This window comes from Heterodontus francisci, chromosome 35 (genome assembly GCF_036365525.1).
Source record: "Heterodontus francisci isolate sHetFra1 chromosome 35, sHetFra1.hap1, whole genome shotgun sequence".
In the NCBI taxonomy this organism is placed as follows: domain Eukaryota; kingdom Metazoa; phylum Chordata; class Chondrichthyes; order Heterodontiformes; family Heterodontidae; genus Heterodontus; species Heterodontus francisci.
The window spans coordinates 31,835,590-31,858,540 of NC_090405.1; the positions used below are offsets into that span (position 1 = coordinate 31,835,590).

Genomic DNA, 22,951 nt, shown 5'->3' on the forward strand with positions numbered 1-22,951 from the left:
TCTCTCTCTCTCCTCCTCTCTCTCTCCTCTCTCCTCCCCTCTCCTCCTCCTCTCTCTCTCTCTCGCCCCTCCTCTCTCTCTCTCTCTCTCGCCCCTCCTCTCTCTCTCTCTCTCGCCCCTCCTCTCTCTCTCGCTCTCGCTCTCTCTCCCCTCCTCTCTCTCTTTCTCTCGCTCCCCTCCTCTCTCTCTCTCTCTCTCTCTCTCTCCTCTCTCTCTCTCTCTCTCTCCCCTCCTCTCTCTCTCTCTCTCGCCCCTCCTCTCTCTCTCTCTCTCGCCCCTCCTCTCTCTCTCGCTCTCGCTCTCTCGCCCCTCCTCTCTCTCTCGCTCTCGCTCTCTCGCCCCTCCTCTCTCTCTCGCTCTCGCTCTCTCGCCCCTCCTCTCTCTCTCGCTCTCGCTCTCTCTCCCCTCCTCTCTCTCTTTCTCTCGCTCCCCTCCTCTCTCTCTCTCTCTGCTCCTCTTTCTGTGTCTCCGACTGGTTTGGTGCGCTTTTTGAACCTTCGCTCCCCTCTCTCCGCTCCTCTTGAATATACTCAATAACTGAAAATCCACAGCTCTCTGGAGTCGAGAATTCCATAGATACCCTAGGACTAATTGTTTTTGGAAATATTTGTGTCACCATGTTCTTAATCATTAGAAAGGTTTTGACATTAACCTACTGGGCACAATCAAATTTTACAATTTATAAATGCAAAACTTGGGACAAACCAACTTTGCGTTGAAGAAAAATGAATTGTCGAAAGCTGAAGAATAGAAGGAGGTCCCTCTGAAGTGTGTGCCAGCTCTTTGCTTGAGCAATTCAAAATTAATCCCACTGCCCTGTCTCTGTTGCTCCGTACATTCCCCCTGCTTCAAGTATCGATGCAACGGTCTCTGCGTCCGCCATTCCCTGTAGTGCTTGCTCCGACAACTCTCCATGTCAAGAAATGCTTCCCAGCCCGTCTCCTCACTCTTCCAGAGAATTATTTTAATTGATGACTCCTTGTTTCTGATTCCGCATCTGCAGTTGCAGGAAACGGACTGAGAAAGGAAAACTGCAGGGAAAATTCACGTTGTAGCAAAGGAAAGCAAGTACGTCACTGAGGAAGACTTCACAGCCGAGTGGATTAATGAGGTGGAGTCAGCTAGGCTAGGAGAAGATGTGGAGAGACTGGCGAGGCTGGGGATTGTTCTCCTTAGAGTAGAGAAGGTTAAGGGGAGATTTAATTTATGATCAAATTATGAGAGGTTTTGATTGAATAAATAAAGAGTAATTGTTTCCACTGACTGGGAGGTTAGTAACCAGGAGACACAGATTAAAGACAATTGACAAAAGAATTACAGGAGAGATGAGGAAGCATTTTTTACACAGTGAGTTGTTGTGATGTGGAAAGCTTTGCCTGAAAGGGTGCTGGAAGCAAATTCAATAAAAACTTTCAAAAGGAAATTGGATAAATAATGAACTTGTTCGAGGACCCGTATGGTTCTCAATGGTTCCCACGTGCCTGGAGTTAGATCTATCCATATTGTTTTCACAGCTGCTTGTTGTTCTCCTCATGTCTGCACCATCACTGTACTGAACCTTTGTTGATATTTGCGAACTGTTAACGCTCTTCAAATACAGTCTGATGCTTTGACTGCCATTTTACACACCATTAGTGGTTTTGTGTTAAAAATTACTGCTGGGCAGAACATCACTTCATAATGCCTGGAAAACATGTAGGGCACTCTGATGCCCTTCTGCTGAGGTTATGCTGCAGTCCAGCGTCCCCCTCTCGGGCGCAAGGTGCAGTCCAGCGTCCCCCTCTCGGGCGCAAGGTGCAGTCCAGCGTCCCCCTCTCGGGCGCAAGGTGCAGTCCAGCGTCCCCCTCTCGGGCGCAAGGTGCAGTCCAGCGTCCCCCTCTCGGGCGCAAGGTGCAGTCCAGCGTCCCCCTCTCGGGCGCAAGGTGCAGTCCAGCGTCCCCCTCTCGGGCGCAAGGTGCAGTCCAGCGTCCCCCTCTCGGGCGCAAGGTGCAGTCCAGCGTCCCCCTCTCGGGCGCAAGGTGCAGTCCAGCGTCCCCCTCTCGGGCGCAAGGTGCATTCCAGCGTCTCCCTCTCGGGCCCAAGGTGCAGTCCAGCGTCCCCCTTTCGGGGCCAAGGTGCAGTCCAGAGTCCCCTCTCAGGGCCAAGGTACACTCAACGTTCAGATCATGGTACAGTCCGGAACACGTGCACCTGTGAAGGTTACGTTGTTCTTCAATGATGCAGTAACGGTCTTCACACTGCTTCAGCACCAGTGCTCAATCTCATCGGGGAGGGGGGAGGAGGCTGTGGGGATGAGGGATCGGTGGGGGGGGGGGGGGGGAAGGATTGAGTTTGTTCCCTTTATTGTACGCTGGCTGTGGAAGGTGCATGGTATCCGAGGCAGGGGAAGGAGTTGATGAGGGTGTGATTCATTCAGTCACTTGTCAGTCCGGGTTTCTGTTGGCTGTGGAGGTTTGCGGTGAAGGGTGAGCCTTCCCAGGTTGGTGTTACCCCCAGTGATGAAGGCCTAAGCTGCTACACTGCTCACCAAGCTTCAGGCACAGCCTGTCTGTCACTTGCCCCAGTCTGCAGGTGTGCCACATGTTCATTACTCACCTCCTGTCCTGCAAGTATTTGGTGGTTTCTGAGTTGACATTTTCTTGCTGCTCAGAGTGACAGCAGGCCGAGGTCGCGAGGACGAAGGCCTTGTCGCCATGACGGCAGTGGGCCCAGTCAACATGGGACAGATTTCAGGGAGGTGACATGGCCAGTAGTGGGACAGGAGCTACTTTAAATAGGTACTTCAAGAAAAATAAATTTGATAAATATCCGGAGCTGTACGTTAAAGGTTGGCAGAGACCTAATGGATCCTGTTCTTCTCCGATCATTCAAATGAAAGTTATGAGGAGACTTGTGACATGACGATTATTTCCAATGACATCGACCTACTTCTACTCTATTCCTGTGGATATAAAGGCCAGTATTCCATTAGCCTTTTGGATTATAATCTGTACCTGTTCACTGCACTTTAATGATCTGTGTACCAGGATCCCCAAGCCTCTTTGGACCTCCACTGTTTCTAGCTTTTTACTATTTAGGCAGTGCATTGTTCCATCCTTTTTAAGTCCAAAGTGGATGACCTCTTATTTGCCTACATTGAAATCTATTTGCCACAGTTTTGCCCATTCATGATCTACCAACATCTCTTTGTAATTTTACACTACAATGCCGCCTGTCGATGTCATCAGCAAATTAGTTTTGGGTTGTGAGGAGAGCACGGGGCACGGAGGCCAGCACAGACCTGATGGGCTGAATGGCCTTCTTCTATGATTGTATGCCACCTGCAGAATGGAACTGGGCTATAAAACATATTCTGTAACGTTAGCTCGCTGCCCTCTTAGGTTACTTCGTGGAAGAAGGCCGGGGAGTTTTATCTCCTGGATGTTAGACTTGTTATATTGGTTGAGGAGACTGAGTAGAGCAGGTTTCAGGCTGGAATATATACAGTCAATCAACGGAACAAGCTCGATGGGCTGAATGGCCGTTGTGATTTAACGTGTCTTATGTTTTCCTGCTTAGGACATTCTAGAGTATAAGAAAAAGCAGAGGCCACAGAAAGTGAGGATGCTGGACGGGGCAGTGAAGACTGTCATGATTGATGATTCCAAAACTGTTGGTGAACTCCTCGTCCCCATCTGCAGTAGAATAGGTCTGTATTGTACCTGCTGTTTTTATACCAGTCTCAAGACCAAGTTCAAAACCATCCACGTTCGTTTTGCTTTGTCTGCGAGCTGGGCCGAGTGTTTCTGACCCAGTGTTTCGGGTCACTGAGACGCTCCATGTCGCAGGTTTTTACTATCAGTGTAAATGTTTTCCATTCAGAGGGTCGGCAGGACAAGTGAAAAGCAAAAAGCAGATTCTGGAAACATATCGGAGACAGAACAAGCTGGAAACAGCCAGTAGCGGGTGTGGGGCGAAGAGGAGTCGACGGTTCAGATCTGGAATCTCTGTCAGAAAATCCCAGGGACCCACCCCAGCACTGTGACTTGCCTCTGCTCTCCACGGATGCTGTCTGTCTGCTGTCTGGTTTCAGCTTGTTCTGTTTATGTCGGATATTCTGATAGTATTTTGGTTGATTTTTAGAAAGCTGACTGAGTGAAACTATCAAGTCACTGGGAAGTTTTCCGCTAATCCCTGTTACTCAGTTTCCAATCTGCTTTCGTTTAACACCACTATTAGGCTATTTAAAATTCATGAGAAGGTAAATTTGCATTTCTGTAGCACCTTTCATGACCTCAGGATGTTCCCAAAGTGTTTTACAGCCAATGAAATACTTTTGAAGTTGGTCACTGTTGTAGGAAACAGGACTGCTAATTTGGGCACAGCGGGCTCCCGTCAAACAGTGACGTGATAATGATCAGATGATCTGTTTTGGGTGTTGGTTGAGGGATTGGCCAGGACACTGGGGAGAACTCCCCTGCTCTTCACAATCGTGCCATGTGATCTTTTACATCCACCGAAGAGGGTAAACCGGACCTTAGTTTGAATGTCTCATCCAAAAGACGGCACCTCCAGGAGTGCAGCACTCACTAAGCACTGCGCTGGCCATGTCAGCCTAGGTTTTGTGCTTAAGTCGCTGGGGTGGGACTTGAACTCGCAACCTTCTGACTCAGAGGGCACAGTGCTATCTACTGAGTCACAGCTGACACACAAGTGCTGACACAAAGTCTCCTTTTATCTGGTACTTGACATTGAGGTCTCAGCACCATCTTTGATCCACTATGTGGAGTCTGCTTTGGACAATCTTTGCCCAGTCCCAATAAGGACCGACTATATTCCTCTAATTTCAGGCATCACCAATTATGAAGAATATTCTTTGATCCAAGACACTATTGAAGAGAAAAAGGAAGATGGAACTGCGACACTGAAGAAAGATAGGACGCTGTTACGGGATGAGAAAAAGATGGAGAAGTTGAAAGCAAAGCTTCACACAGACGATGACTGTAAGGCCTGTGTTAGTTTAGAATGGAGACAGTCAGTAGGGGCTCTTGCAATTCAGCAGCACTCAGTTGTTGTTGGTCAATGGGGGCAGTACTAAATTTGTAGTATGACTAAATAAAGGTGTTAAAGCAATACATTTCCTCAGGAAATATTTTCAAAGAATAAGAGTCCTTTTGAGTAAAAGAAAAGCTCCCTGGGATTCTCCTTAGTGATTGGGTTATATTTTGAGGAGATGTGATGCATTATTGTAGCTACATGACTGGATGGGGATCCCCCAATCTCGTTGTTTGGTATGGTGCAAATTGTGCTCCATCGGTCGGTTATCGGTAAACTCTTGAAATTGGACAGCTCTTTCAAACAGCTGGCAGGATGGGCTGAATGGCCTCCTCGGTGAGGAGATTCTGTGATGTCCCGTCATTTAAGAAGCTGATTGCGAAGTTACAGACCTGGCTGTACCCAGTCCATAGGGAGGGGGGATATTGAGGGTAAGTGGCTGGGACTCGATGGAGGGGGAAGAGTGAGGATGATGGACGTTGGCTGATGTTTCTATCTCTGACAGTGAACTGGTTGGACCACAGTCGAACCTTCAGAGAACAAGGGGTTGATGAAAATGAAACGCTGCTGTTAAGACGCAAGTTTTTCTACTCCGACCAAAATGTGGATTCCCGAGACCCCGTGCAGCTTAACCTGCTGTATGTACAGGTACAGGATTCCTTTCACTGATTGGCTACAATCGTATGATGGAGAAGAGCTTGATGATTAACCTGGGCGATTCCCACGAATGAGTTTAGGTCTAGAAATTGGATCACATTGATTTACAGGCGTAAAGCGGGCGCCTAAGGATCCAGTATGGCGGGTGAGGTACACTGACCCATTGCATGCCGTGAGGGTGCCGCACCAGGATCTCCTCCTGCCTCAGGCTTGAGCCCGTATCTAGGCGCCTCAACCTAGATGTCACTTCAGAGAATTAGAATTCCTAACACCCACTATCAAAAAGAAAATTTGAATGAAACGAATCAAAATTGCCTAATTTTAAATCTATATGTTTTTCTTTGTTAAGCTCCTTCCCCACATTTTAGAATTGAAGGCCCCATCTGAATAGGCCAAAAGCCTAAGCAGGAGGCAATGGCGGACTCTCTCCTTAGCTAAGACACCAAAAATTGAGGTCTATTTCCTTCTGACCTCTCATGTAAAGCAGAAGATGTCAGTACGAGCCTCAGAATCTGAGCTTCTCAGACACTGCATTCAGCCCAGTGCCCCAGAGGAAGGAGCCCCCACTCTCAGGGCTGGATTTTATGGGGCCCCCTGAGGCGGGATCAGAGGCAGGGGGCCCATAGAATCTTGATGGGGGAGCAGAGGGCCCATTGCCACTTTTTCGCCAAGCGGTTTTCAGCCTTCCTGCATAGAGGCCAATTGAGGCCATTAAGTGGCCTATTAATGGCCACATAAGGGCCTCTTCCCCATCCCCCACCCACCAGTGCCGATGGGACTTAACCAGCAGCGGGGGAGCCTCTGCCTTGTGGGAAGATGCCTTGTAAAATGAGGCACCCTCCTTGTGGGCTTCGGGATTGGGAGGGGGCCCTCCTCCGTGGGCAATCTGCAGCACATGGAGAGCCCCGGCCAGAAAACAATGAACCTCCAGGACAGCCCCCCCCCCCCCCCACCACCCCCAACTGCCGGACTTTATGAACACCCACCCTGCCTCGCCGGGGCCTTCCAGCTTGGCCCGGTGACCCTGCCTCACTTAACTGAAGTCCGGGGTACTAGCATTGGGCCTGGGCTCAAGGCCTCTGCAATACCGGCAATGGCCGCCGCTCCCAGCTGATACTGCTGAGCTGCCGGTCCTCTGACTGGCAGCTCTTGGGCGTCAGGGGGAAGTGGCGTGTGGGAGGGAGGGGTGTGAGAAGGCCAAGGCTGAGCATCCCCACCCCCCCGCCGCCATTTCAGCCCTGTGCTGGAAGCCCCGCCTCCAGCACAAAATCCAGCCCACAGTTGGGTGGAGATTGGGGTGTGTTCAAATATTTCATCGGAATCTGGAGGCTACTCGACTATTATAGGATGTCGGCTGGGTCAGTTGGAGATGCCTCTGTGTGTGTGCGTGTGTTAACGTCTCTGTTTCTCTCCCTCTGTCTGGTTGTGTCTGCATTTTTCGTGAAGTAAATTTGAAGTAGCACAAGTGCTTTTTGTATATTTCATGGCACTCTGCGTACCTGTTGTTTAAAGGCCCGGGACGATATTCTGAACGGATCACATCCAGTTTCCTTTGAGAAAGCCTGTGAGTTCGGGGGCATTCAGGCTCAGATCCAGTTTGGACCCCACGTGGAACACAAACACAAGCCTGGATTTCTAGAGTGAGTTTCCACATTAACTGGTGGGTGTGTGCAGCTCAGAAAGATGTGACTGGGTGAGGGGTAGCGGATTGGGGCAGGGCCCACCCGACACGTGTGGGGTTTGGGCAGCGGGACTGTAACGGGGAAGGGACTGTGACAGGGGAACCATGGCTTTAACACTCCCTCTCTCTCTCTCTCTCTCTCCCTCTCACTCTGTATTCCAGTCTGAAGGAGTTCCTGCCCAAGGAATACATTAAGCAGAGGAATGCTGAGAAGAAGATCTTTCAGGTACGGAAGCAGTTTTCACTCCGACCTTCTCGTCAGATCAAGGCTCATGGTCATGAAAAAGCAACCAGTCAGAAAAATACCTAAAGCTAATTCAGTTCCCCTCAAGCTTCCCATTCACAATCCCCCCCGCTTCCCCTCCGTCCACTCTGTCTCCACCTCCACCCCTTCCCCTCCGTCCACTCTGCCTCCAACACCACCCCTTCCCCTCATTCCACTCTGCCTCCAACACCACCCCCTCCCCTCCGTCCACTCTGCCTCCACCTCCACCCCTTCCCCTCCGTCCACTCTGCCTCCACCTTCAACCCCTCCCCTACGTCCACTCTGACTCCACCTTCACCCCCTCCCCTCCATCCACTCTGCCTCCAGCCCCTCCCCTCCGTCTACTCTGACTCCACCTCCACCCCCTCCCCCCACCCCCCCCCCCCGTCGACTCTGCCCCCACCTCCATCCCCTCCCTCCCATCCACTCTCTCTTAAACCCAAAACACAACATTTTGAACATAATGGATGTTGAAACCATCGCTATGTTCAAAATATTATATTTTCTGAGGAATAACTTGTTTTACACAACGAGTGGTTAAGATTTGGAATGAGAGTGTAGTAGATGTAGATTCAATCAAATAGCCTCCTTCTGTAACCGTCCTTTGATTCTGTAAGCCACTGGCTGAACATACTGGCTTCCTCAATCCTTCGTCCAGGCCTGAGGCCTTTTCTCCTTCTGTGACAAGTACGTGTGCATTTTGGATAGTTTCCTTCTCATCTTCCCATGCTCTGCAAACCTTTCCCATTCCACCCACCACCTGGCCTGCCTTATGGCTGCGCTCTCTCTCCTCCTGGAACTCCCTGCCCGTATGGTTTTGCAGTGTGTTCCTGGGTTTCAGGCTCCCCATTTTCCTGCTAGGCCTCTGCGCACGTTGTACCAGCTCCCTGGCAGTCGAGGTGAATACCTGTCACTGACCTGGCTGGCCTCCCCTCCCCACTCCCATTCCTTTCACCCTCCGTAAACTTGAGCTCATCGAAAACTCTGCTGCCCATACGTGCCTTGCATCAAGTTCCTTTCCCCCGTCAGCCCCTGTGCTCCTTGGCATCCGGTCCAGCAACACTTCAGTTTGAGAATTTTCATCCTTGTTTTCAAATCTCTCCATGACCTCTCCCCTTGCTATCTCTGTAACCTCCTCCAGCCCTACCAAACCTCCCAGATATCTGTGCTCATCCAAAATCTTTGCACTAATCCAATTCTGGCTTCCTGCACATTTACAGTTTGAATCAGTCCACCATTGGCGACCGTGCCTTCAGCTGCCTGGGTCCTAAGCTCTGGAATTCCGTTCCTAAACCTCTCTGTCTCTCTCTCCTCCCTTAAGATGCTCCTTAAAATCTACCTCTTTGACCAAGCTTTTGATCAGTTGTCCAGTATCTCGTTATGTCAAATTTTGTTTGATAACGCTCCTGTCGAGTGCCTTGGGGGGCATTTTATACGTTAAAGGAGTTATAAAAATGCAAGTTATTAACAGTTGCCTCTTGCTAAGTGTATTCATCTGTGACAAAGAGACATGAAGCTCAAGCACCCGACTGTGGGAACCACACATAGAGACTGGGAGACAAAGAGAAGGGGAAACTCGCAGTAAGAGTCCAAAGCAAAGAGGGAATTTTAGACACCACAATTATTCAAAATGAGGCCTCCGTGGAGAGAAAAGTTGTAGAAATTCCAGGATTGGAGGAGGCCAATCAGCCCATCTGTGCTCGTGCTGGCTTTTCAACTGCAGTTATTCACTGCAATCCCATTTCCCTACCCTTTTCCACATCTTTCCATTTTCTTCCTTTGCAAGTCCTTGTCTATTTTAAGTGAGACAGATGGAGAGTAGTAGAGAGGTGGAAAGTGGCCAAGAAACATGTACAGGAAGGGAGGACACTGTCCATGAACATCTGGTCTTACGCAAATAATTTAAACCAAAAAGAAAGCTTCAGCAAACTAGGCAATGAATTTTTCTAATTCGGTTTCTTAAATTAGGAGCACAAGAACTGTGGGGAAATGACGGAGATTGAAGCAAAAGTTAAATACGTTAAGCTGGCCCGTTCACTCCGAACCTATGGCGTCTCATTCTTTTTGGTGAAGGTAAGAATTTCTCCTCTTACCCCAGTTTACGCGCTCTTTGAAATAGTAAAATATTCTAGACTGTAATGGTGTGTACCTTGGACTAATTTGTTGGATGATGTGATTGACTTATTGATAACTGGAGCAGCAAAGTACAGTTGCTGACTGTTAATCTCCATCTCTCTGGAATAACCAAAGATGAGATATGAACTCGGAAATAATTTCAATTTAATTTTTCTGACTGATCGCCAACACTTCAAGATTGGAGGTTCGGATTTGAGGCCTGCTTTAGTTTGGTGCAATCATTATATGGGCCCAATTTTTTATTCACTTTAAGAGGAATAAAACAAATTAGTAATGGTTTTTCAAGCACAAGCCAGCGACCCCAGTTTAATTCACTCCCGTCCTTATTTTGTTCCGGATAGCCTTATTTAATTGCATCGATCAAGGTGAGATGTCAGTGCTAGGCTGAGAACTTCCTTCAATCTGTCCTGTTGTCGACCCAAACCCGAGGCTTAGCCAAACTCTCTGATACTTATGTCGTCCCTCCATTTCCCGCATCGACCATCCCCACAATGCTCCTCATGGTGATGGCAGGGTTTGGGCCCTGGTCTCAAATTGGCCAAATGTGTTTCACATCAAGCCCTCACAGCTGACAGAGATGCCCTGTTTTTATTACTCTGGATTGTATCCACTCCCTAAGCCCCATTCATATTATCCACTGGGATCGCACTGAACATTTTATTAGCAGAGGCATAGAATATAAGAGCAGGGAGGTTATGATGGGGCTGTATAAAACGCTAGTTAGGCCACAGCTGGAGTACTGTATACATGTCTGGGCACCACACTATAGGAAGGATGTGATTGCACTGGAGAGGGTGCAGAGGAGATTCACCAGGATGTTGCCTGGGCTGGAGCATTTCAGCTATGAAGAGAGACTGAAAAGGCTAGGGTTGTTTTCCTTAGAGCAGAGCAGGCTGAGGGGGAACATGATTGAGGTATATAAAATTATGAGAGACATAGATAGGGTAGATAGGAAGAAACTTTTTCCCTTAGCGGAGGTGTCAATAGGCAGGGGGCATAGATTTAGGGTAAGGGGCAGGAGGTTTAGAGGGGATATGAGGAAAAACCTTTTTCACCCAGAGGGTGGTTGGAATCTGGAACGCACTCCCTGAAGAGGTGGTAGAGGCAGGAACCATCACAACATTTAAGAAGTATTTAGATGAGCTATTGCATACAAGGCTACAGGCCAAGTGCTGGAAAATGGGATTAGAATAGAAAGGCTTGATGGCTTGCACGGACACAATGGGCCGAAGGGCCTGTTTCTGTGCTGTATTACTCAATGACACTGTCACAATCCATGTGCGGGGAAAGACGCACTGGATCACCGCTTTCTTTTTGAAATTAAGTCCAAATGAGTTGAGAATCCATTGAATATGGTCATCTCAGGAACTGGTTTGTAATTGGCACTTTCGCTGCTAGTTTTCACAGTGAACACATGAACACAATATGTATTGTTAAACATTTGCAAAAACTCAACACTGCATTGAAAGCAAACCGACCAGAGATAGATTTGTATTCAGTGCAACTCTGGCACAGTGGCTTTACTCAATGAATTGTTACAAATGAATGGTATTTCATTCTTTAGGAAAAGATGAAGGGGAAGAACAAATTGGTTCCTAGGCTTCTAGGCATTACCAAAGATTCGGTGATGCGAGTCGATGAAAGAACCAAAGACGTGATGCAGGAGTGGCCACTCACGACTGTAAAACGCTGGGCAGCCTCTCCAAAGAGCTTTACTCTGGTAGGACAATGGATATTGAACAGATTGTACTACTGTTTGCACCTCATTTGATTTGTTGAGAAAAAAAGAATGAAAGCTGAGAAATGCCTGATGTTTTTCTCCTGGAGCGTGGCCGCACTCCACCTGTTGATCAAATGATGTCTTAGCCCAATGGCACGGGAAATTCAGGACTACTGAACAGTTCGAACAGCTGCAGCGGACTGCTGAAGATCCAATAATCGGAGTCTGAACTTCACTCTGTTCTACTTCCAGCAACACAGCTGTGGGACTTTCTTGGCTCCCTTAGTCACCTGACTGCCAATTCGTGTGGGCCACAACAGTGGACTTGGTCCACTTGCAAGGGAGCTGGATATCACTTAAGGACATTGGCCCAACATCGACCCTTGACCTGGTGTGGCCTGTGAGCCAACACTGGTGCCCAGGGTGAGGCCGTCACTGTGACTACCAGGAGCCATGAGAGATATGTGCAGCATTGGAGACAGAGATGGGAGTCCATCCATAGTGGGTGTGGCTCACTCCTTGTCTAGGTCTGTACATGACTCCTTGTTTCGGCACGGCAGGAGCATGCACAGGATTTTTAAACAGAATCTGTCTTTTGAACTTGGTGAAGCAGAGGAAGTGATTCGGGTAAAATTGTCACTTGGAGTGTTTGGCCCTCTGGGTGCTTTGTGCCAATTGGTACGGCAAGCTGGCAGGATGACTATTTCGTCCCCAGGGCTACACCGAGAAAGTTTTAGTCTAAAGTTTGGTCTTCAATGGGAAGAATCACTTGGTGGGGTGGTTGTCTCAGATTGGCAGGGTAGTCACAACAAGCACTTTGTATCCAGCCAGTGCACACCGAGCAGGTTATCTGTTCACCCTTTCACACAAGGGGCTGGATTTTGTGCTCATCCCGATGGCAGGTTTTGTGGCGGGGCGTGGGGGTGTGCGTAGCTGGAGAATCGGGGCAGAATCACCTGCCATGGAACCCGACACCAAGAATCCCAGTTCCGATTCTCCTGGGGGGAGAGAGGCCGATAACAGCCTCCCCGCCCAGGTGCCAAATAAGGGCCTATTCCTGCTGCCGCTGGGATCTTACCAGTGGCGGAGGGGCCTCCGCCGCATGGGGAGCATGCCTTAGAAAATGAGGTGACCTCCCTGTGGGTTTGGGGGGGGTGGTGGTGTGGGGGTTCCCTCCTTTGTGGACAATTTGTGGCCCACAGAGGATCCCCACCAGGAAGAAATGTTGCCGGGGACCCTCCTCCCCGGACCGAATGCCCAACACCCAGCCCCACTCGCTGGGGCCTTCTGAACTGCCCCCGGTGACTCCGCCTCACATCCTCCTCTTCTGGGATATTCCATTGCTGGGCCTGTGTCCAAAGTCTCTGCAGTGGTGCTGCCGATACTGCTGAGCTGCCGGGCCCTGTGATTGGCCGGCAGCTCTTGTTGCCAGGATCCCTGTCCCTGTTAAAAGTGTTTGAAGGGACGGAGATCCTGCCTCCTTAAACTTTGACCCCAAAAAACAAGTGGATCGCTCTTGGGGTGGGGGGGGGGGCGGTGGAGGAGGGTGGTGTCAGAAAAAATGCATCGGTTCGGCCCAGCGCTGGGAGCCCTGCCTCCTGCATAAAATGCAGCCCATGTTGTGGGAAGATAAAAGAAACTGGGAAAGTGGCGGCTGTTTGGGGCGTGAATGCTCTTTGGAGTACATTATGCTTTTCACCGGGCAACAATATGAACAGCACTGGTGTGAAGCTGTAAGTGTTCACCAAACTCTGTCTTCATCTGTAGGATTTTGGAGAGTACCAGGAAAGCTACTATTCTGTTCAGACTACTGAGGGCGAACAGATCTCGCAGCTAATTGCTGGCTACATTGACATCATCCTGAAAAAGGTTCGTGCACTGAATATTTTGTTGCAGCACAAGGAAATGTGAAGAGAAAATATCACTGTAGCGCTAACCTGAATTCTCCCATTGAAACCCATTATTTTGCTACCCCCTTCTCAACCCTTCTGCCCTTGCAAGCTACTGCCCTGACTCCAACCCCACTTCCCTTTCTAAAATCTTTGAACGTGTTGCTGCCTCCCAAATCCATGCCCATCTTTCCTACACCTCCATGTTTGAGGCTGTTTCTTTAGATGCCGCCCCTGCCACTGTGCTGTACCTGCCCGAATCAGAGTTCGAAATCCTCTACCTGTCGCCAAGATGCATTCCCCTTCCTCATCCTCTGGGCAGCCTTTGCATGGTTGACCAGCTTGTCATCATTCCATACTGTTCAACAGTTATCTCACTGAGTGGGATTGCCCTCATTGCACTCTTACCTGTCCCTGCAGTAGCCAGTCTGGCCTGTCCCCATTGGAACATAGGAACAGTAGTAGGCCATTCAGCCCTTCCAAAGATTCACAACCCTCTGAGTCAATAAATTTCTCCTCATCTCGGTCCTAAGTGGCTTCCTCCTTATTTTGAAATTGTGTCCCCTGGTTCTAGACTCCCCAACCAGGAGAAACATCTTACCTGCATCTACCCTGTCTATTCCTTTAAGTATTTTGTAGGTTGTCTTTCAAACTTTTATCATTGGAGAATGATAAATCTGCCTGTCCCAGTTAGTCAATTCCGTAACCCAACAATTCCTTTGCAGTAGTGTAATCTCTGACTCGCAATGAGTAATTCCACTGGGGAGAGTGTGTCTGTGTGTGTCTGTGTGTGTCTGTGTGTGTCTGTGTGTGTGAGATACTATTATTCTTCTCGAAATCAGCTCAACAACTAAGTTTTCATTAAACAATTCTTGTCTGTTGGTGGGTGGGAGAGAATCCATTCACTTTTCATAATATGACTGTTTAGCCAGTTGTTGATACTATAACCTGGGATCTTATTTTAAGCGTTAATCTATAAATTTCTTCAGATTTTTCCTTTTACAATAGAGAGTGGGCTGTCTCCTGGAGAAATGACGTCTGTGAGCTTCTTTCCCCTGGATCTGAAAGTGTACAATCAATGGGCCAAACCTTGTTAGGGTGGAGAATCTTGTGACCTGCCCCGTCAGTTAGACTTTATCCTGCACCCTTCAGCTCAAAGATAATTTATTGCTTCAAATTGCTGAAGTGTGATTCACTGATAACAGTGCAGTGAGGGCAATGGAGTTCCTGAGACCTCAGTGCAAGACCAAGCCAGCGTCTGTCTCCTTAACCAATGACATTTAAGGATTGAGAAAGTAACAGGGGAACAACAGAGAAGGAAATACAGTGAATTAGAATCAAATCAGTGGCTGAAAGACAACGAAAGAGAGGGGATAAAGATTGGATTAAGAGAGAAAAAGAGACAGAAAGGAGCAGTAAGAAAAAGCATTTAACATTTGAAATGTTTTAAATTTCCAAGAACCTGCTGCTGGAATGAGACTCAACAGTTTAAATTGTTCCCTTTCTGGGCGAGAGAGATTGGCATTGCATTAACGCTTGTCACATTGTTAATTATCAGCCTAATACCTGCAATGAGTTTAGTGGGTAAGTAACGTGCAAGCCCAGCAGGTTCTTAACAATAACAGGGAGGCTAAGGGCGGGATTCTGTTTATGCAAAACAAGTAATAGAGTGGAGTAACTCTATCAGCAGATTCTTTTTTTTATATTGCTTCAGGGGATGTGGGCGTCACTGGCTCTGCCAGCATTTATTGCCCATTCCTAACTGCCCTTGAGAAAATGGTGGTGAGCTGCCTCCTTGAACTGCTGCAGTCCATTTGGGGTTGGTACACCCACAGTGCTGTGAGGAAGGGAATTCCACGATTTTGACCCAGCGACACTGAAGGAACGACGATATAGTTCCAAGTCAGGGTGGTGTGTGGCTTGGAGGGGAACTTGCAGGTGGTGGTGCTCCCATGCATCTGCTGCCCTTGTCCTTCTAGGTGGTAGAGGTTGTGGGCTTAGAAGGTGCTGTCGAAGGAGGCTTGGTGAGTTGCTGCAGTGCATTTTGTAGATGGTACACACTGCTGCCACGGTGCATCCGTGGTGGAGGGAGTGAATGTTGAAGGTGGTGGACGGGGTGCCAATCAGCAGGCTGCTTTGTCCTGGATGGTGTCGAGCTTCTTGAGTGTTGTTGGAGCTGCACCCATCCAGGCAAGTGGAGAGTATTTCATCACAATCCTGACTTGTGCCTTGTAGATGGTGGACAGGCTTTGGGGAGTCAGGAGGTGAGTTACTTGCCGCAGGATTTTCAGCCTCTGACCTCCTCTTATAGCCACAGTATTTATATGGCTACTCCAGTTCAGTTTCTGGTCAATGGTAACCCCCAGGATGTTGATAGCGGGGGTTTCAGCGATGGTAATGCCATTGAATGTCAAGGGGAAATGGTTAGAATCTCTCTTGTTGGAAATGGTCATTGCCTGGCACTTGTGTGGTGTGAATGTGTCAGGTAACCCCCCCCCCCCCCCCCCACCCCACCACCTGCCAAGACTGAGGCACACATTATTTAGCCGCATGAACATTAAAACTTAAAATTGCAAGCCCCTGACTGGATAGATATTTGCATAGTAACAGACCGTGTTGAAACAATGGGGACCCAGTCGTTGCTTCCTCAATACACGAAATAAGTGGTCAGACCAGTTTTAATCACATGACTAACTGGCTGTTGCAGAGGTTTGAACTGAGAGTTTTAAATTGGAGAAAACAGTGTTTGAATTCAGAAAGCTCCTGGTTTGAGAACATCTCTCTCCTGCCTGCTCTCATCTCGCTTACACCAGCATCGGAAACCATTGAAGACAAATGAACACTAAGACAGAAAGATCTCCTGCAGTGAACAAGGTTTAAGAAGAATACTGGGTGCCAATGAAAAGTAAGAGCTGTCTACAATCAAGGAGTATATGGTAAAGCCTGGCTCGGGTATAAAATTAAAACCCAGCCCGGGCCCAACCCGACCCGAGCCTGAATGCTGGACACGGAATATAGACCTGACCCGACCCCAACCCAACACATGTTGTCGGGTTTGGTCAGGTTGGGGTTGGGTGGCCAGGATTTACTCTACAGTGAACTGGAAACACAGCACAGTAAAAAAGAAATTCTTCTGAAATTGCCTCAACCCTCTCCATTTTATTTTTCTACTCTTTTCTGTCCCTATTTGCATGTGTGTTTCGCGTGTGCATGCTAGTGTGGGCACATCGTATATCCATAGGCATGAAGCGTATTAGAGTTTAAGTAAATGTAATAAATTTCACTTTTCTTCTTTAAACCTAAGGAAAACCTGCTGTGCTGATTTCTTTGCCTTATAATTGGAAAGCTGTGAGCAAGGATTCACAAAGGGGGAGCTCAAAACACAGTGTGTTTAAAATTAAACCCTGTTACAACAAGACCAGGTTAAATAGTAACAGACCCCTAGGCACCTTTCTCACCTGGTCATAACAAATGTTACTTGTCACTTATAAGCATAACCTGGATATTGTCCAGGTCTTGCTGCATAAGGGCATGGGCTGCTTCAGTATCTGAGGAGTCACGAATGGTGCTGAACATTGTGCAATCGTCAGCGAACATCCCCACTTCTGACCTTATGATTGAAGGAAGGTCATTGATGAAGTAGCTGATGATGGTTGGGCCTAGGACACTGCCCTGAGGAACACCTGCAATGATGTACTGGAGCTGAGATGATTGACCTCTAACAATCACAACCATCTTCCATTGTGTTGGGTATGACTTCAACAGCAGAAGGTTTTCCCCCTGATTCCCATTGACTCCAGTTTTGCTAGGGCTCCTTGATGCCATACTTGGTCAAATGCTGCCTTGATGTCAAGGGCAGTCACTCTCACTTCACCTCTGGAGTTCAGCTCTTTTGTCCATGTTTGGACCAAGGCTGTAATGAGGTCAGGAGCTGAGTGACCCTGGCAGAACCCAAACTGAGCGCCAGTGAGCAGGTTATTGCTGAGCAAGTGCCGCTTGATAGCACTGTCGACAACCTCTTCCATCACTTTGCTTATGGTCAGGAATAGACTGATAGGGTGGTAATTGGCTGGGTTGGATTTATCCTGCTTTTTGTGCACAGGACATAGCTGGGCAATTTTCCATATTGCTGGGTAGATGCCACTGTTGTAGCTGTACTGGAACAGTGGCAAGTTCTGGAGTACAAGTCCTCAGTACTATTGCTGAATGTTGTCAGGGCCCATAGCCTTTGCAGTATCCAGTGCCTTCAGCCTTTTCTTGCTATCATGTGGAATGAATCGGATTGGCTGAAAACTGGCATCTGTGATCCTGGGGACTTCAGGAGGAGGCCGAGATGGATCATTCACTGGGCACTTCTGGCTGAAGTGAAATGCCTTGTTTTTTGCACTGATGCGCTGGGCTCCTCCATCATTGAGGATGGGGATGTTTGTGGAGCCTGCTCCTCCTGTTAGTTGTTTAATTGTCCGCCACCATTCATGACTGGATGTGGCAGGACTGCAGAGCTTAGATCTGATCCGTTGGTTCTGGGATCGTTTGCCCTGTCTATTGCATGCTGCTTCTACTGTTTGGCATGCAAGTAGTCCTGTGTTGTAGCTTCACCAGGCTGACCTCATTTTTAGTTCTGCCTGGTGCTGCTCCTGGCATGCCCTCCTGCACTCTTCATTGGAGATTCACAACGCGCGGCCCATCTCTTAATCCCTGAACTTGCTCTCCGATTTGCACATCAACAATGTGCGAATTAGCAGTGTTGTGAAAATTATGGAAGATGGATTTCGCCGCAGGTAGGTTTGAGTTAATCTATTTTGGACCAAGAAAGAATAGATCCAAGTACTTCATAATTGTGAAAAGCTAGGGAGGGGAGAGATTCAAGGAGATTTAAGGGTCCATGTACACAGACCACTCGACTAAGGGAATGTTTGCCTTGATATGTAAAGGATCAGAATGTAAAGTAGAACTTGTTTTGCTACTGCTATCTTAGGCAGCCCCTTGGGAACAAAGATGACTTTTTTCCACTCCAAAGTTGTGGGTCCTTAGGTGACTGCATAGTCCAATTCTGGATCCACACACTCTGCCACAGGTGGGGCAGGTGGAGTTTGGTGAGGCGAGTGAATGAGATGCTCGAATTTCCGAATGCTCCTTCCGCTGTTTGTACTTGGTCGTGGCCTGTGCATGTCGATGTTGTTCGAACTGGCTGGCACCTTTGCGGATCCTTCTCCATTTTGGGCGGTCTCGGGCAAGAGATTCCCACAAATCAGTGGAGATGTCACATTTTTTCAGGGAGACTTTAAGGACATCCTTGTAGTCTTTCCTCTGCTCTCCTGGTAGTCTCTTACCATGACGGAACTTGGAGTAGAAAGCTTATTTTGGGAATCTTGTGTCAGGCATGTGGACGATGTGACCCGCCCAAACTAACTGACTAGCCATGACCAGTGTCTCCATACTGGGGATGTTGGCCTGAGAGAGGACACTGATATTTGAGTGCCTGCAGGATCTTGCGGAGGCACCGCTGGTGATATCTCTCCAAGGCTTTGAGATATCTGCTGTACAGTGCTATACAAAGCCCTGGTTACACCACACCTGGAATACTATGTACAGTTCTGGGCACGACACCTTAGCATATATTAGTCTTAGAAGGAGTGCACTGCTGATTTACCAAAATGTTATCAAGTCTGCAAGGAGCAATTACATGAACTAGCATTCCCTGGAATTTAGAAGGTTAATGGGGTCTTTCGGATGAGACTTTAAACCAAGATCTGCTGTCTTGGGTGGATGTATAAGATTCCGGCACTACTTCGAAGAAGAGCAGGGGCGTTATCCTCCGTGTTCTGGCCAATATTTATCCCTCAATCAACAACACAAAAACAGATTATCTGGTCATTATCACAATTTTCTGTGTGCAAATTGGCTGCCACGTTTCCGACATAACAGTGACTACACTGATTGCCCATGAGTTGCGAATCTCCAGAACTTGCTGGTTGAGTTACTCTGCTCTATTATTTGTTTTGCACAAACAGAATCTCGTGCTTAGCCTCCGTGGTATTGTTAAGAACTTTGCTGGATTTGCACATTAATTACCCACCAAACTGACTGCAGAAAGTTCGGCTGGTAACTAACAATGACCATTTAACAATGATGTGACGCTAATCAACCTCTCTGGCTCAGAAAGGGAGTAACAGTGACTACATGTCCAAAGGTACTTGATTGGCTGTTAAGCACTTTGAGACGTCCTGTGGTCATGAAAGACGCTATATAAATGCAAGTCCTTCATTTTTTTTAATAACAAGATCCAGCTCAATATCCTTACGAATGGATTGTACATTTTAAGAAACTATTGAAAATTGAGCGCATTTTGGTGTTCTTCTGGTTATGAGATTGAGAGGCAAGGGAGCTTTGGCTGCCGTGTAAACCACTCATTTCTTTAAGGAAAGCAGTTTCACAAACTGCACATGATTAACCTAGTACGTTCCGAACTGTTAAAGTAGCAGCCTACAGTAAAAGTCATTATCTCATCATCTTTGTTACCTCTGTTTGTATATTTGTCAAACAAAAAAACGTTTCTGGTCTGAAGATACAGAATTTAAAATTATGAAGCAATGGGACAGAGTAGATAAGGACATACTTTTTCCAGTGATGGAGGTGTCTAGAACAAGAGGGCGTAGCTTTGAGGTTAATTATAGGAGATTTAGGACAGATAGCAGGACCAACATTTTTTACACAGAGTTGAGTGTGGAATACCAGAGATTGTGATTGAAACTTTGACCATGTCAACATTTAAGAACAGGTTCGATAGCTGGTTAAGGGGATGGTGGGGGAGGTTTTAAAGGATATGGAAGTGGGGAAGGCATATGGGAATGGGACTGCTCTTCATGTTGAGAATAAACACCATCAAGGACTGGTCGGTTGTATTTTCTCTCTAATTTTGTGCAATGCTCAGATAACTCCCATATCAGTTTAAGAGTAATTGTGTGGGTGATAACTGCACAGACCTGTCTGCTAATGTCCTGCTTTCATGTGTTTGTTGTTTTTCTAACACTTTCTCCTTGCTGTTTTATCATCTGTAGAAACAAAGTAAGGACCGATTTGGACTCGAAGGAGATGAAGAGTCAACGATGTTGGAAGAATCTGTTTCTCCAAAAAAGTAAAAATTCAAAACTGTTTGATTGCTGACTGATTACCTATACTGTGGGATGCTCATTACTTCTCACTGAAATGTATATTTAACCATCCTAGCAACTTCCTGAATACACTGAAGTCTGAACAGTGTATGAAGAGAACAGGGGACATTACCTCTCTATGTTAAAGCTGCCAGATTTACTGCCCCACTAGGTCAGGAAAAATTCTTCATATGTCTTGATTTTCTGAAAGCACCTGTTACCTCAAATTAAAAAGTGTCAGCTGCGGCTCAGTTGAGAGCAGTCTTGCCTCGAAGTCAGCAGTTGTGGGTTCAAGTCCCAAACCAGGTACTTGAGCACATAATCCAGGCTGAGACTGCAGTGCAGTACTGAGGGAGTGCTGCACTGTTGGAGGTGCTGTCTTTCAGTTGAGATGTTAAACTGAGGCCCCGTCTGCCCTCTCAGGTGGGTGTAAAAGATCCCATGGCACTATTTTGAAGATCAGGGGAGTTCTACCCACCGTCCTGGCCAATATTTATCCTTCAACCAACATCATTAAAGCTGATCATCTGGTCATTATCACACTGCTGTTTGTGGGATCTTGCTATGCGCAAATGGGTTGCTGCATTTCCTACATTACAACAGTGACTCCTTCAAAAGAACTTCATTGGCTGTAAAGTGCTTTGGGACATTCTGGGGTGGTGAAAGGCACAATCTAAATGCAAGTCTTTTTCTCCAATCATGATTTAAATGCCCCCCAATATGTGTGTCCTGATGAATAACTCTGCTCCCCTGCCTTACCCCGCAGATCCACCATATTGCAGCAGCAGTTTAACAAGACGGGGAAGATCGAGCATGCGTCTGTGGCGCTGCCCGCTGTGATGAGGCCGGGCACAGGTGGGCCGGAAAGCATTAACATGGGCACCATGCCAGCTCCACAGCAGCAGATCCTGAGCGGGCAGATGCACCGGGGCCACATGCCCCCACTGGTAGGAATTGGAATTACATTTCGGGACAACAATGTCCAGCCTTCATTTTGCAACCAGTAAGGATTCACTTCACAGTTTGTTATTGAGTCACGTTTGGGAGCCAAGACTTAACACGGAAAAAATATTTGTTGCACCAGTTTCCTTAAAACACTTTCATTTGCTTTTCAGATTCAGTCTCTTTTTTTCTTTATTAAAGACTGTGGATTTTTATTTTAAAGTAATTTAACCGTAGATTCAAGCACTGGTTTTAAGTTCATTAATATGCATCGTTTTATTTTTGAAAGAAATGTATTACTTTATTCTCACTTGCTTTGCTAATTTGCTCCGCATAACAGACCTCAGCACAGCAAGCATTAATGGGAACCATTAACTCCAGTATGCAGGCGGTCCAACAAGCTCAATCTGATCTAACTGAGATAGATAATTTGCCCCCACTGGGGCAGGACATGGTGAGTGTGATTGCTGCACTTCCTCATTGCACCTTGTTTCAAGTGATCATTGTACTCGGCAGCTTTTCAGAATGGGAGAGCATTGGGACTCGTTTTCGGTGTTTATTGGCTTTGTCTGATGGATTTTTTAGCGCGCTTCCCCAGTCAGCAAGGACTCTGCTCGCTCACGCTGCTGATGCGCCTCAGGGCCGGATTTACAGCTTGTCATGTGGAACTGCCCTTGCCTGTCACTGGCCCGGTTTTACAATCCCACAGATTTGAGTGGGAATTAAAACTGGCTGGTTTCTACAAAACGGTCAGGGTGATCACCTACACTAATATTACGCCCTTGGGAAGGGAGGTGGTGAGGGAGGAGCAGTTTGAAAATCTCTGTGTCCCCGTTGTCTTCCTCCTGGCATCGCGGATGGGAGCTGCATCCTGCGGATGCATTGGGATCAGCTGGTGAAGGTCTGGGTGTGTGCAGCCAATGCCCTCTGCTCCTTCGTACCCCCCCTCCACTGCCACCCTCAGGCGTTAGCGTTCAGGTGAAATATTCCAACTCTCACTCCGTCCAACGGCTTCTCTGAGGATTAATGGGTGTGATTTGAAACTGAGGTTTGAGCCAGTTACTTCCAAAGCTTTGGACAATGGGCAGCAGTACTATGGAATTTTCAGCTCAGGAACAGGCCATTCAGCCCAACTGGTATGTACCGGTGTTTCTACTCATATGAGCCTCCTCCCTCTCTTCAATTCACCCAATCAGTATATCCTTTTATTCCATTTTCCCCCATGTGTTTATCCAACATTCCCTTCCGTCCATCTCTGCAGCAGTGTGTTTCACCTTCTCGCCATTCTCCAGGCACTGATGTTTCTCCTGAATTTCTTCTTGGTTTTATAAGGGATTACCTTATTTCTGTGGTCCCTAAAATTGATATTTTGGAAGAGAGTAGCTCACAAGTATTGGAGTGCAAGTTCGAAGCCTATACTCCTTCAGTTTGCCTACTTAGGAAATGCTCAAAGTAATCCGAGATGTAAAGCTT

The 22,951-nt window shown here is 47.6% G+C and overlaps 1 protein-coding gene across 7 annotated transcripts in view; it reads left to right on the forward strand.

The window, feature by feature from the left end:
• Positions 1-22,951, forward strand: part of tln2b (talin 2b) — a 293,811-nt gene that overhangs the window by 142,606 nt on the left and 128,254 nt on the right. For 6 of the 7 annotated variants that reach the window (XM_068015241.1, XM_068015242.1, XM_068015244.1 and 3 more), the window contains 11 exons: positions 3,559-3,688; positions 4,830-4,982; positions 5,540-5,682; positions 7,204-7,331; positions 7,535-7,598; positions 9,606-9,710; positions 11,338-11,493; positions 13,261-13,362; positions 20,444-20,520; positions 21,303-21,483; positions 21,819-21,932. In XM_068015241.1, the coding sequence (XP_067871342.1) occupies positions 3,559-3,688; positions 4,830-4,982; positions 5,540-5,682; positions 7,204-7,331; positions 7,535-7,598; positions 9,606-9,710; positions 11,338-11,493; positions 13,261-13,362; positions 20,444-20,520; positions 21,303-21,483; positions 21,819-21,932 (1,353 nt within the window). Of the gene's footprint in view, positions 1-3,558; positions 3,689-4,829; positions 4,983-5,539; positions 5,683-7,203; positions 7,332-7,534; positions 7,599-9,605; positions 9,711-11,337; positions 11,494-13,260; positions 13,363-20,443; positions 20,521-21,302; positions 21,484-21,818; positions 21,933-22,951 lie in introns of those variants that run through there. The other variant, XM_068015248.1, reaches the window with a different exon arrangement.